This window comes from Nannospalax galili, unplaced genomic scaffold, assembly GCF_000622305.1.
Source record: "Nannospalax galili isolate Female #2095 unplaced genomic scaffold, S.galili_v1.0 scaffold136, whole genome shotgun sequence".
In the NCBI taxonomy this organism is placed as follows: domain Eukaryota; kingdom Metazoa; phylum Chordata; class Mammalia; order Rodentia; family Spalacidae; genus Nannospalax; species Nannospalax galili.
The window spans coordinates 6,013,137-6,028,815 of record NW_008340872.1 but is presented as its reverse complement, the minus strand read 5'-3'; the positions used below and the strand labels follow the sequence as shown (position 1 = coordinate 6,028,815).

The 15,679-nt window shown below is 38.0% G+C and overlaps 1 protein-coding gene across 1 annotated transcript; it reads right to left on the bottom strand.

Moving 5' to 3' along the window:
• Positions 1-6,146: 6,146 nt before the first annotated feature.
• LOC108490002 (keratin-associated protein 21-1) lies at positions 6,147-6,784 on the bottom strand. Its single transcript, XM_017798900.2, has one exon. The coding sequence runs from the start codon at positions 6,751-6,753 to the stop codon at positions 6,397-6,399; it is 357 nt and encodes a 118-aa protein (XP_017654389.1). The 5' UTR covers positions 6,754-6,784; the 3' UTR covers positions 6,147-6,396.
• Between the last annotated feature and the right edge of the window lie 8,895 nt (positions 6,785-15,679).

Sequence of the window (15,679 nt, the reverse complement as noted above, 5' to 3'; positions counted from 1 at the left end):
CATGGGACTGGAGAGCTTGCTCAGAGATTAAGAGCATTTGCCACTCTGCAAAATACCTGGCTTCAGTTCCCAGAACCCACATGATGGCTCACAACTGCTTGTAACTCCAGTTCCAGGGAATCTAACACAGTTTCTGGCCTCTGTAGGCATTAGGCATAGATTTGGTGCACATAAATACAGTCAGGCAAAATACACACATATACAATAAAGTAAATAAAATCATTTTTAAAAAGTGTTCAACAGCTTTCCGTCAGGGGAGTGCACACTTGAACTACTTCAAGATTACATCTCACTCTAGTGAGAAAGGCTGTCATCAAGAAATCAAAAGACAGCAAGTTCTAGAGAGGATGTGGAACCTTTACTGTTGGCAGGATGTAAACCAGTATAGTCACTAGGGCAATCATTGTGGAGAGTTCCAAAAAGCTAGAAATAAAACTACCACATGATTCAGGTGTATCATTCATGAGCATATGTCCAAAGGAATCTCTATCCTATTATAGAATATTAGCTAAAATCTTTAGATTTGTGTGGTTTCACTTGGATTGCCTACAGAAGCCAGGAAACTGGAAAGGGATCATGGATGAAGTGGACGCCATAAGGGAGCAGAATCTAAGAGACAGAAAAGTAGAGGAGAGGGTGCTGGGGCTGTAAAAGTTGAAACAGGGTTAGAGGTTGTGAATGAGGAACATAAGGCAGCAAGTCAGGACAAAGTGAACAGTGAGTGAAAAAGCCGTACACAGACCTGTAACTGAGGAGCTACTGGCAATCGATAGCTGCAGGGAGACATGAAGTCAGCTTTCTTTGAGGGTCTGACTCCTGGTATGTTGATCATGCTCTAGGGTGTGGAGCCGCACCTAGGAGTATTTGGGCAACACATATTAGACTCAATGGGCTTTAAAATCAAACAAACAAAAAAGAGGACACAAAGTTGAGTGGTTAGGGAGGTGGGGTGGATCTGAGAGGAAATGAGGGGAAAAGGGAGTTAATAATATCAAGACACATTATATGAGCTTCTCAAAGAATTAATAAAAATATTATTTTATAATATTTTCTTAAATAGAAGAAGGGCGATAGCCCGCTTGACTAGGTATTGCTGCTCCTAAAATCCATGGGTTGTTAAGTGAAAATCTCATTGTCTGGTATGGGACATTTCATTATGATTTGTCACGTAAGCCTCAGAGGCTCCCAAAATTATGCAGACTTTTACCATTCGTCTTGGTTACCCACCAGAACTAAGTAATAAGACCCTTTTCTGATGATACTGGGCACTTTCATCACAAAATACAAAAGCGTCACACTAGAACTGTTGCTGGCATCTTGCCCCTGCTGACCAGCTTTCATAGCCCCACTGTTAAGAGTGCTGCTATAGGGGAAAAGTTTTAGCAGTTTTAACCAGCTGTGAACCCCAAGAACGACAATACCATAATCTACCAGGCACAAAGTGCCCACCTGTGTACTAACATCACAACTGTTTTAAGAGTGACCAGCTGCTCTCTAATTGGATTTGAAGGCCACTCCCCAGGAGGAAATTCATGCCTGGTACTGCCAATCCAATTAAAAGCCCATGGGTAAGGAGGATTGACCCCAGGGGTGAACTGACTGTTCTGCAGCTAAATTGACATGGCTCCAAATTGCCTTCTCACTATTTGTTTATACCCATAGACAAATGCTGCTCTCAGCCTCTGGCAAAAAGTTTCTTTAGAATGAATGGCAATGAATGCAGAAGCTCATAGCTGAGTGAGCAATGGTTGAATGTTCAACTCTATCAGGACATTTGCACCAACTCGGCTAAAGCTCAGGGAACATCACAGAAGACAGAAGCTAGGGAGGACGACTACAAAATTCTGTCCTCTGGGCATGACACAGCCACTGCAAGACTGATCTCATAGATGCCATGGCTGCCTGGACATGGCCTTTACAGGACTTGGCCTTGAATCATCAATTATGGATCCAGGAATGGCTCATGGGACCCTATTCCTCACTGCTGAATCGTGGGCTGCTGATAGATTCTGGGGGAGGGTCAGTCGCATCACCAGTGAGTCCCTCAACCTCCAACAGGTAGGTCCAAACCCATTCAGTAAGAACAACCTAGTGGGTCACAAAACAAAAATACATGAATGTGCTAGGGTTTCACAGGGAGGGAGGTGCTGACAGGGGTAGGAGGGGGTGAAAGAGGATGGGAGGTGAAAGTAATCATAATTCATTATTTACACATAAAAAAAATTATCAAAGAACAAATTTAACCTTTTAAAAGTGACTGGGAGTGTACCTACAGGAGCACACAGAGATGCACCCATGGGCCATCTATAAAATTCTAGTTTCTGGGGCTGGAGAGATGGCTCAGGGGTAAAGAACACTAGCTGTTCTTACAGAAGACCTGGGTTTGAAACCCAGCACCCACATGGAGGCTAACAATTGTCCATAACTCTAGTTCCAAGGAATCCAACGGTCTCTTCTGTACTCCACAGGCATTGCACGACATGGGTGCACTTACATACATGCAGGCAATACATACGTACACATTAAATAAAAATAACAAAGTATTTTTAATAAGGTTCTAGTTTCTGTGTAGAGAAGATAACAGCTTATTGACAGGCTGAAGCTCCAATGTCATCAGTTTTCTAGCACTTTCTGCATAGCAGGTGATGCAGACTTCATTAGATATCCCCACCCTTGTTCTGTCAATACTCTCTGCCTACCTCCAATGCAGCATCCAAAAACTACCGAAATATCTATGTCTTCTGAAATGCCAAACACATTGACTAAGAAAGCTTAGGGTGGTGCTCATGTTTAAGGTGAAATGCTCAAAGGTGAATTTTCTGTTTTCACAGGACACATGTTGAAGGGCAAGCTTGAATCTAAAGGGGGTAATTGGATATGTGAAACAGTCTCCTGAGTTCGCATGCCACTGAAGTAGAAACAGTTTCTGTGGTGGTTTGAATGACAATGTCCATAGGCTCCAAATATTTGGGCATTTTGTCCCCAGTTGGAGAAGCTGTTTTGGGAAGTCTTAGAGAGTTCTTAAATCTTGCTGATTTCCCAGCCTGCTCTGCTTCCATGCCTGCTTGAAGATGTGAGAGCCCTCCTCTTTCTGCTCTGGCCACCCCTAGCACCATGCCTCCCCACCATGATGGACTCTGATTCCTCCGGAACCATAAACTCTTCCTTTTATAAGTTTCCTTGGTCACAGTGTTTTATCACAGCAACAGAAAAGAAACTAAAACAGCTTCTATTGGAAAACAGACTTGTTAGTGTCCTAGCTATTAATTACGTGACCATTGAAAACATCTTCAACCTGTATACTTCTCAGTTTCTGAAAATGACCAGAGGAAATGGAAATAATTTGATGTATTTAACAGATTGTATTTAACAGACAATATATTGTTTCTTTGACCTTTTGTCTATTCAAATAAAAGTATTTTCTAGAATAGCTATTTTTCGACTTTCCCTCTGCATGCATACTACTCTATTTGCTAAAATTAAAATATTTACTTTAAATTTACTATGGTTTGCTGTATTAGATATAAATATATATATATATATTTGAGTATTTATATATATATAATTCATACATATTTATAAACAAGATATATATATATCAATTCTTTTCATAATAATTTTTCAAAAGTGATTAAAAACTCAAAAATTGAATGCTAAGACTGGAGTAATACATAGTTTAATAACTGCATGTCTTTCAAGCATGAGGATTTGAGTTTGGTCTGCAAAACTCACCAGAAAAGGATCAGGCATGGTGGCATGCACTTGTAATTTCAGCACTGGGGATCCAGGGGCAAGCACAGCCCTGTGGCTCCCTGAGTCTAACCTACTTGGTGAATTCCAGGCCAGTGGGAAACTCTGTCTCTAAAGACTAAGTGGACAGTTCCTGAGGAAAGATAGTAGCCAAGGTTGTCCTCTGACATCCACACATGCAGACACATGTTTTACCTGCACAACATAAAAGCACATACACACACATACACAAACACACACAAAATGAACTCTAATACGATTTGGCTGGCTACATTTTGCTGAAGCATCTCAAAATAAAATTTGGGTTAAAATACAAAATTGTATCTATTGGCAATTGATAGCTGGAGAGAGGAGAGAGAGAGAGAGAGAGAGAGAGAGAGAGAGAGAGAGAGAGAAATCTTTACTGGTGTGACACCTGGTAGGTTGACCAGACTCTAAATATGGTCCCACACACAACAGCATTTGGGGAACACAAACTAGACTAGATAGGTCTTTTAAATAGAAAAATGGTAACAGAGGTCATGACATTGTGGAGGGATTGGAAATTGTAGAGGGGGCTGAATGTGAAAATACATTGTGTGAGTGTCTCAAAGAATCAGGAAAACTATTTCATTTTTTAAAAAATACAGAATCAAGCAACAACTCAGAACTTGGTTTCACATATATTATGAAGCTCAGCGACCATGGAAATTCATTGCAATTACCAATACTGACTTGGGAATATGTCTACATATTAAATAAGGAGAAAATACATTCTTGTCATTTTGTAAAGTTACAGAAATTCCATTTCAAAGCAAAGTAGGTCTGTTCTCACAAAAATCCATCAAAGATTTTGCTAGAGATGAAGTCTTGTCAGTATGTAGGAGTATCATTTGATTTATGAGGTCATACTCTGAAAGTATCATAAGGATTACACTGTTGGAACAGGATTTTGTTATGTCACCGTGGTTCACCTGAAATTCACTATGTAGAACAAAATGGCCTGGAACTCACAGCAACCCTCTTGCCTCTGTCTCCCGAGTGTGAGAAACACAGGCATGAGTCACCATGCGCAGCTTCTTACATTCTAAAATGCATAAAAATAGTGTGCTGTTGATGGTGCACAGCATGATGTTTTGGCTGAATTTTGAATGTCTAGATTAAGCTATTTAATACATGGATTATCTCGAATATTTATTATATTTTTAGTGAGAACCTGTGAAACCTATTCTCAGAAAATTTCAAGTATACACTTCAGAATAGCTAACTGTATTTACCACTGAATATCCAGACACTAATCACTAAATATCCAGAACTTACTCGTCTTATAACCAGAGAGTTACAACCAAAATCATGCCATGCTTCTCTGTTTTTGCAAGTTTGACATTTTCACATTCCACACATAAATGAGATCTTATACCAGTCTTTCTGCATATAGTATACTTCACTTAATATAGTGTCTTCCAAATTCATCCATCTTATCACAAATGGCAGAATTACATTCTTCACAAGGCTTAGTAGCTTACCATTGAGTAAATCGTATACCATGTTGGTTGACCAACACGACACATGTCTGCAACTCTTTTAGCCACTTTCAGCAAGAAATAACAACATGACACAGTAATAGGTAAAGGGAGGTAAGTGAAAGGGAACATATTACCTTCCTAAAAATGAAGGCAAAGTTTCTCAGTAAGATTTTATCATGTTCATTAATGAAACATGACTGAGATGTTGGTCACACTCAGTAACCACTTTGCAACCCTGAGTGTACAAGTGACAAAAAAAAAAAGAGTGAGAACAAGATCGTTGAGGGTCATTATGCCCTAATTTACTTACTCCAAAATTTAATTTTTATGTGCATGTGTATATGTGTATATGTGCACAGAAGCATACCTGTGCGAGCACAGGTACATGTGTGTGAATGTGCGTGTGCGGAGCAGAGAATGACTTCAGCTATGGCTCCTCAGATGCCTTCCACTGTATTTTGTCATTGCTGTTGCTCGTTTTTAAAGGCAGGGTTTCTCACGCACCTAACACTTGCTGAGGAAGCTAGACTGGCTGGCCAAGGAGCTCCAGAGATCACCTATCCAGTAAAAATGTGTGCCACCACAGCCAGGTTTTTAATGATGGGTTGGGAGTGGCTGTAGTTCATTTGGTTGGTTGGTTTTGTTTTATAAGAACTCAGGTTCTTGTGCTTGTCAGGCCAACACTTTACCAACTAAGCCATCTCCCTAGCCCTCCACGATTTATTTTATTTATTTCAAAACACATTAGCTTTTTAATTATTATATTTCAAAACTCCAATAATTAATGATGATATTGATACAAAGAAATAGAGCCTTCATAGTGAATAAATTATTTTATTCATAAATGCTATATTTAATCCATGGTTTATACATAGTTCTGTAGTTCTCAGGACAGCTACAACATAGGCACAAAGATAAAGTTCTAAGGATTTTAAACTTTAATATTGAACACACTAAAATATTTTACCAGATATGATGGGGCCACTCATTCTATAACAGGAACAAAAATTTTGATGTATTTTCACCATCCCAACAGACAATAGTCAGTGGTTTCTTTGGTTTGAGGTAAATAGTAGTGGAGATTCCAGTTGAACTTGCTTTTGGAGTGTTGAGAGACAGAACAAAGGAACTGCGGTGAGGACTAGCAAGAAGAGTAGCATTTTCTGTAGCAAGATGGTCTGTAGCTACAGCAGCCAGATCCGTACCCACAGCCGTACCTGGAACCATAGCCATATCCACAGCCAGAGCCGTATCCACAGCTGTACCTGGAACCATATCCACAGCCGTATCCGCAGCCAGAGCTGTATCCACAGCCGTGCCTGGAACCATATCCACAGCCACAGCCATAGCCATATCGTGAACCATAGCCACAGCCAGAGCCAGAGCCACAGCCAGAGCCATATCCACAGCCAGAGCCGTATCCACAGCCAGAGCCATATCCATAGCCAGAGCTGTATCCACAACCTCCACAGGAGTTTCCGTAGTAGTTGCAGCACATGGTGTTGAGAGCTGAGGATTCAGTTGAGAGGTAGAAAGATCTTTCTGAAGTGTGACTATCACCCAGCCTCTGCAGAGCTTTATATACTTACAGGGACTGATGGCTCATGTCTCACATGGGCTCTGTTGTCTCAGTTTACAGCATGTGCCTAAAATGAGCTCACTCCGTGAGCACTTTGTTAGGAATTCATAATTTACTTATTACTTCTTTGGGAACTTAGACAAGCATTCAAGGAAGTAAAGGTATGTTTTCTGAACACTCAAACTTATCCACCATAATATATTCTGCATAATTTCATTTTATAACTATGACATAACAGAAAACATCACAAAATATGTGACCTACAAGTGTTTGTCATTCCATCCCATCTTGGACATCTGATTTCACGCTATTAATAATCAGGAGCATCAGGAGCAGGAGCTGCACTGTGGTTTCTTTCTCTCCTCTGATTTTGTTTTCCACGCAAATATTTTTTCCAGAGATTTCAGACAAAGAATTGTGTTTTAATCTACCACAACTCCTTTTTAATCTCTCTTTTCTCTGAAGAAAAACTTTTCATCTGTCTTTTGGGTAAAACACTCCCCATTTTTCTCATTTGAGGTATTTTATTAAACTTTTTATACATCAGTTAATGAGTATATTTCGCTCATATATTTTAAGAGGCAAATGATCCAAGAGTTTCAACTTGGAAGGTTGAACATTTCTGGGTTCCCTAATTTCTGGGTTCTGAAAGTCCTTATTCCAAATAAGTCTAAATTTTATAGACAGTTCAGTTTTTTATATTACTCATTCCTTATTCAGGTTTGTGCAGTTGAACACTTCCCTCTAAATTATGAATAATCAATAATGAATACTCCAAATGAGTGGAATGTATGTGTAAATCACAGATTTTAATCAAAGGGTACACAATTATATTTAGAAGCAATGTAATTTGTGTCTTATTTCAGGGAATGTGATTGTAGTAAATGATCATGGACTTTATTTTTAGACACCTCTAGATGACAGTTTTAGGCCATGAGAAGGGTATTTCTGAAATGTGCATGTCATCCAGTCTCCATAAATAGGCATACTTTAACATGAGATCACTATGCCCTTCTTAAATCATATGTCTAAAAGCTGTTCCTTCCAGCATTTCGATACTGTTGGGCTTCTGTAAAATTACTTGCTTTCATGCTAAGCTCTTCTTTGAATTTCCCCTATTTGGAGCCTCATCAGAGCCTTCTTTATCCTACATTTTTGCCTCTTTTTCGTACACTGTAAATGTTGTGCACTACCACTGATCAGCTGTCATATGCATACAAATAACTCTCAAATATAAAATCTTTGAATAATTCTAGGTCTAGTGAGGAGACACAAGGCACAGATTCAGGCAAGTGAGGGAAAATTAAATAAAAAAAGTGTTAGACCATGAAAGAGAGCAGCTCAAATATGGGGATAAATGTGGTGATCTAAGACAAAGGGAAAATGCTTAGGGGAGGAAAATCTTAGAAGTAGCATTGTTACTGCTGAAAAAATAGATTGAACTTGTGCTGAGCAACACTGAATTAGGGGTGTTGAAATCTATGGAGAGAGAACTACCATGCTGAATGTTCCTGTCATGTTAAAGAAAGCAGAATGAGGAAACATAGCAGGGATGAATAAGTTGCTATCTTGATTGTGGTGACAGATTCATATGTGTAAGCTATTTCCAAAGTCAGGAATTTATATGCATTACATTCTTGTATTTTATATATGAGTTATTCTCCATGAAGCTGATGAACAAATACATTAACAAGCAGACAAATAAATCATGCTATTTAATTATTGGATAAGCAGGACTAAACCACTAGAACACAGTGATGATTATCAGCAAGGGTTATAGACAGGCATAAGGTCTGGCAATGCTTGGAAGCAGAGATACGATGGTGAAGGAAGAAAGAACAGCTTCACAGGTTATTTGATCTGTATATACGGTTAGGAGACTACCTACCTACAGAGACTGGAGTATGAAAAGTTATTAAAGATAGTAGTTTCTGTCAATGGATGACAATGGTGATTGCCAGATTCAAGCATGTATCCCTTTCTACAACAAAGCTGAATAGGCTTCACCAGATATCTTCAAAATCATTCCACCAATGCCTTCTCCTTCCACCCACTTTTGTGGCCAAAAATACCAAGAATAACCAGTAGTTACTCCACCCACACCCATGTCTACCCTCCACTGAGAAAACTCCAAACTGAGCACTCATGCAAGACACAATGCTCAAAGGCATCTCATTCATTATCAGAGCATGTACTGCTGGGAGAATTTGAAGCTGGAAGGCAGTAGTTAACTGGTACAGTTGCTCTTCCATGTTATAGAATCTCTGTGGTTGAACCAGTTTCCCCTAGAAAAATAGATATCTTGTTTTCCTGGCTGAGACTTCTACTATTATGTTACCAGGGGAAATGTCCTCAATCTATAGGAACTTCAGTTTCTGCAATTGCTAAATGAGGTTAAAAAATTTTATGGATTATAAGGTCCATTGAAAACACATAGAAGGATAAAAGACAGTTTATATTCTTATATACATTTTATAGACTATATTCTGATTCTGTATTCTCTTTCCTTTTTCCAAGTATAAGTATTACCAAGCAGAAACACTATTTCAATTTATCTATGTATCTGTATTGATATAGTTATCTAGTAACCATTTAAGTTTATTTTAATGTTGCTAATATTTCATTTATGACATATATGTAAATTTACTTTAAAACCTAATATACTATTTATCTTGCATGTAATGTGATTATATAAATATCTTGAGAAATTTTCAAAAATAATCAGGTTCCCTGATAAAATGAATAAGGAGTTATTGATTCCATTGCCATTCATCTAATCATTTATGTAACAAAGTGTTTGTAAAAATTTGAAATTAAGCATGTCATAGGGTCTAGTATTATGCCATACTTTGAAGTTTAATAACTAGAAAAAAATCCATTAAAATTGCAAACATCTGGCTTCAGCACACACTATATATTAAATGAGATAAAAATAAGTTTTGCATTTATGCATAGTCTTAGGATGTTATGGAAAAATGAGGTCAGACTTTGTTTTTACATGTGAGCATTGAAGATTGCAGTGGTAATGACTAATGTCTCATTATGAAATGGCCCCCTTGAGATCATATCATGAAAGAAAAATGAGAATCAGGCTGATAAGCAAATGTAGGTCATATCTATATTCTTTCCATATTGAAATAACTATACTTGAAATTATCAGTAAACTAGAATATGTTTCCAGGGTATGATGTGTTGTGTGTATAGAGTGGAGTGACTTGAGTAACCAACAGATACTTTTCCTGGAATATTTATCATTTTTATATCAACACAAAATATTTATTATCTAGGTAAATTTCTACTAAACAATTCAAAATTATTAAGTGCATTTACCATACTATAAGTCACCAAAAATATTAACGTGGATATCAAAGTTTTGCTCCACTGGCAAGCCCTACAACATTCTATTTCTATGTATGAGACTGTCTTTTTCCCCTTAATTGCTCATGTACATGTGATATTTGTCTCTATGGCCATGGTTTACTGTCCCAGAACATAACATCTTACAGGTTTATCCATGTTATCCAAACAACAGGAAATGCTTTTTCTTACAGCTTAGTTTTATCTCAGGTTTTCCTAACCTAGACACCTGCTCATAGAAAGTGAGGCTCATTCCAGCTACGGTTATTTGCACCATAGCACAATGAACATGAGATTGTGAATTTATCTTTACCATAACGATTTTACACCTTTGGATGCATACCAATAAGTGAGAAAACTGAGTCATACTTTAATTATACTTTTAATAGCTTTGGAACACCTGAACTGTTTTCCCTCATAGTTGTAATAATTTCCACCCAGGCAACTCTTTGGAAGGGTCTTCTTTTTAAATTTATGTTAAATTTATATTGTATTTAATTGCTGGGTGAGAAAATCATGCTGAGTACTGACTTATATCTGCTGATTATCTCTATATTTTCTACTCAGAAATGTATATTCCAATAAATTCAATTTTACATGATATTATTTTGATTTAAACTCCATATATATTTCAGATCCTTATGTCTCATTATTTGGTTTGGCTTGGTTTGGGGGTTCTTGGTACAAGACCAGCAAATAACCTAGACTAACTGCAAACATGTGGTAATCTTCCTGCATCAGTTTCTTGAGTGCTGGAATCAAGGGGCACATCACTTGCAGCTAAACCTCCCGCTCTTTAGGTTTCTCTTTATGGACTATTTTCTTTGCTATGTAAATGTTTTTTAATTTAATCCTCCTATCTTTGTTGCACGCACACTTGGAGGCATATCCTAAAACTGATGACCAAATCTATCATCCTGGAGCTCCCACCCTGTTTTGTTTTTTTTTCCCCGCATGGCTTTATGCTTCTATATTTTACATTTGTCTGAAAAATCATTTTGAGTTGATTTTTGTGTATGGTGAGAGATAAAGGCTTAATAACATTTTTCTGTTGGTGAATATCAGTTTTCCTAGAGTCATTTAATGAAGACTCTGTCCATTCCTTGTGTGTACTCCTGCCATCTTTGAAAAAGAGCAGGTAGCTTTAAACCTGAGGATGTGCTCTGGACTCTGTTCTCATACATCACTGTGGGTGTTTCCTTGGTGCCAGTACAGTTCCGTTTTTATTACTAAAGACTTGTAGTGGACTTTCAGATCAAGTAGTATGATACTTCTAGCTTTGGTGTTTTGACTTTTAGCTATTCAAAGTCTTTTGCATTTTCATAAGATTTGTTGGCTTATCCTGTTGTCAATATTGTTTTAAATTACTTGTAAAATTTTGATAGAAATTATAAGGCATCTATAGCTATGTTGATTTGTGTAGATATTTTAACAATATCAATTCTTTCAATATATGATCATAACATATCCACTCATTTGTGTCTTCAAATACTTATAATCAATAATGTATAGATGTAACTATTTCAGATATCTCATCTCTTCAAATTTATCCCATTATTTCATTTCAATTTTTCATCTATTATTTATAATGTTTTTTCTTAGCTAGGTCTTAGTATACAAAAATTTTAATCATTTCACGCAGCTTTGTATTCCACAATTTTCCACAATTAAATTCTGTAAATTAATTTTTGTGTAATCTTAAGGGTATTACACAAATAATACTATGTCACCTATAAAATAAATAATCCAGTCCAGGGAAATAGTTTAGTATCTAAAGTGCTTGGTTGACAATTATGAGGACTTCAGTTTGGTGCCCAGAACTCATGCTTTTTTAAAAGCATACTGGTGGCATGCCCTTGTAACTCCAGTTCTGGGGAAGTAGAGAGGGTCATTTGGCCTCATTAGCAAGGTAGCCTAATCTACTTGGCTAGTTCCAAATCAGTAAGAAGATTATGTTTCAGAAAGAAAATGGTATGCAAAGTTATTTCTGGCCTCTACAGGCACACAAACATATGTGAACATGTTAACACACACACACACATACACAAAAGGAAAAAAATAATCTAACTCCTTTTAATACCTTTTATTTCCTTTCTCTGTTCATATGACTTGATCAATAATTATAGTACTATGTTGAACAGAAGTTACAAGGATAGAAATCCTTTAGGAAAAACTTCAACATTTCCCTGTTTAATGTAACCTTAGGATTGGCTCTATTCTGTGTGCTTTAATTATGTTGAGGTAAACTGCTCACGAATCAAAACAGCTGAAAGTTTTTAATCATAAAAGGCGACGAATGGTGCCAGATGTCTTTTCTGCCTCTATTGCAATTATTAGCCTGTGAGTTTTACCCTTTGTTGTGTTATTATGGTATATCACATTTTTTATTGAAGTGAATTAAATCATCCTTCCATCATGTGATAAATCCCACTTCATCATGGGAAAGGACTTTCGTAATGCATTTGGACTCCAGTTTGCTAGTTTACTATAGAAGATTTCTGTACTTATGTGCATCAGGGATGCTAGTCTGTTATTGTTTACTAACCATTTCAACCTTGCACGTTTTATCAAAGTAACACTGTCCTCATAAAACAAATATGGGAGTGTTGCCTATTCTCCAGTTTTGTGGAAAAGTGGAAAAGGGTTTATTTTAGTCCTCCTTTAAATAATTGGTAAGAAAAACTGACTGTTGAACGTTTAGACCAAATGAGATACCTAAACTACCCTCTGCCTTGCCCAGGGAACATCACAGAAGAAGGTTTGGAAAGAATGTAAGAGCCAGAGGATGAAAAAAATGCTGTCCTCTGGATGATATGGCTGTCACAGTCACGAACACAGAAGTTGAGGCTACCTGGATAAGGACTGTACACACACACACACACACACACACACACACACACACACACACAAAGACGTGGGAGTAGGAGGGGAACAGTTAGAGAGAAGAAGGAAGCCAGCAAGAGTAAGAGAGGGCTACAAGAGGGCATAGGGAATATGAGTGCATCCTGTATATGTATATAACTTAAAAAATAAATAAGTAAGCCCTCACCTCCCTCTTCTTCCCTGGGCCTTACCCACAGGCCTCTCTCTGGGGTAAGTAGATCTTGCCCTCTGCACCTTGACTCAGGCAGCCTCATTCACCCTCCCATCTCCCCACCCATCTCTTCTCCTAGCCTAGGTCCTGTCCCATTCCTTGTCTTGGCGCCCCAGACACTGGGGGAACCACCACTGCTTCCTGATCCTTTGCATCCAGACCAACCCAGTTCCTCCTCTGGTTTCCAGGAGCTCTCTGGGCCTGGCCCCGCCCTCAACTCCCTCTGCTTCCCTGAGCTACAAAACCCATCAACCTTTCTCCCAGGAGCCCTCAGGGCCTGGTCCCACCTTCGCCTCCCTCTTCTTCCCTGGGCTACAGAACTCACCAGCCATTTTCCTGAATGCTGGGGCTGACCTTTCCACTTCCTGATCCTTTGTATCCAGACCAACCCAGTTCCTCCATGCAGTCCCCAAGAGCCCTTGGGGCCTCTTCCAGGCCCCCATCTCCCTTTGCATCTCTGGGTGGCATGGGTACCAGCTACCCTAGAACAGCATCTTTCCTGAGCCAAGCTCCCAGGCCAGTCAGACTCCCAAATTTCTGAGGCCAAAATCTTTCCTGGAGGGATCCAGACCTTAGGAGAAGGGCTGAGAGTATCTGCTTCTCATCTGACTTCCGCCTCTGTGGGAACTCCTGAAGACAAAAGCAATCTGGACACTCCAAAGTAAAACAAAAGGAGAGAAAGAGAAGCTTAGATGAACCAGCTTTTCATGCCCAAAAAGTAAACCAAAAAGACAAAGTTTACAAAAAGAAGCAGACCTAAACTTGAAGGCTTGAGTCTCACACAAGAATCAAAAACTACAAAAAATTTCACATGACAAAATCACAGAGAAGAAATAACAACATGAAAAACCAAAATAACGTATCACCACCAAATACCAATAGTCCTCTAGAGGAGTACAAGGAGAACCCCCTAAAGAAAATGCAGGACATGGAACTCAAAAGAACAATTATAAACATGATAAAAGAATTCAGTGAATTTAAAGAACGGGATAAACTTATGAATGAATTCAGAAAAGAGCTAGAAATACTGAAGACTACTCAGGCTGAAATGAAGAAGGAAGTGAAACATTCATTAAGCCAATTAGAAACGATAGAAGAAAGCATTGCCAATAGGATGAATGAAATGGAAAATAGAATATCAAGACTAGAAGTGAACAAACTAAACCATTCAAGCAAAGATTATGAAAAATTTAAGAAAGCTCAAGAATGATATATGCTGGAATTGTGTGACACCATAAAAAGATCAAACTTATGAATCATAGGCATAGAGGAAGGAGAAGAATCCCAAGATAATGGCATGGATCAGGTCTCCAACAGAATCGTGGAAGAAAATTTCCCAGAATTAAAGAAAGACATGCCCATACAAATACAAGAAGCACATAGAACACCAAACAGACAGGACCAGAAAAGAAACTCTCCACAGCACATTATAGTAAAAACACTAAACGTACAAAACAAAGAGACAATACTGAAAGCTGCAACAGAGAAACAATGATTCACATATAAAGGAAAACGGATTAGGATTACAAATGATTTTTCAGTGCAAATTATGAAAGCCAGAAGAGCCTGGACCAAAGTATTCACAGCTTTAAATGACCACAGATGCCAACCCAGATTACTATACCCAACCAAAATGTCTATTAGTCAAAGGGGAAAGAAAAATCTTCCATGACATAAATGAATTCATGTCCACAAAACCAGCCCTTCAGAGAGTTCTGGAAGCCATACGAAGGGCTGAAGAAAGGAATGACTATACCCAAGGGGTTGTGGAAAAAAATTCGATGAAGGTATAATTGTGGAAAAGTACAGCTTTATCAAGAATGTAAACAAATAAAAATGACAGGACTCAATACATGTCTTTCATTAATAACTTTAAATATTAATGTACTGAACTCTGCAGTCAAAAGACACTGACTAGGTGAATGGATTAAGAAACAAAACCCATCTTTTTGTTGTCTGCAAGAAACTCATCTGACTTTCAAGGACAGACACTACCTTAAGATGAAAGGACTGAAAAAATTATACCAAGCAAATGGTACTAAGAAAAAAACAGACATTGAAATTCTAATATTTGACAAAATAGACTTCAAACTAAAACTAATCAGAAGACATTAAGAAGAAAGCAGGCGTAGCAATCTTAATATCTGACAAAATAGACTTTAAACTGAAACTAACCAGAAAAGACAAAGAGGGCCACTTCATTCTGATCAAAGGAATAATAAACCAAGAAGATATTGCAATCATGAACGTATATTCACCAAACTCTGGTGCACCCAACTTCATAAAAACAATACTACAGGACTTTAAGACCCAGATTAACACCAACTCATTAATGGTAGGCAACCTCAATACCCTACTGTCTCCATTACATCAGTCAACAGGGCAGAGTTAACA

Excerpts from the sequence above, each read along its gene's own strand:
- LOC108490002 (XM_017798900.2), bottom strand. The coding sequence starts at position 6,753 with ATGTGCTGCAACTACTACGGAAACTCCTGTGGAGGTTGTGGATACAGC.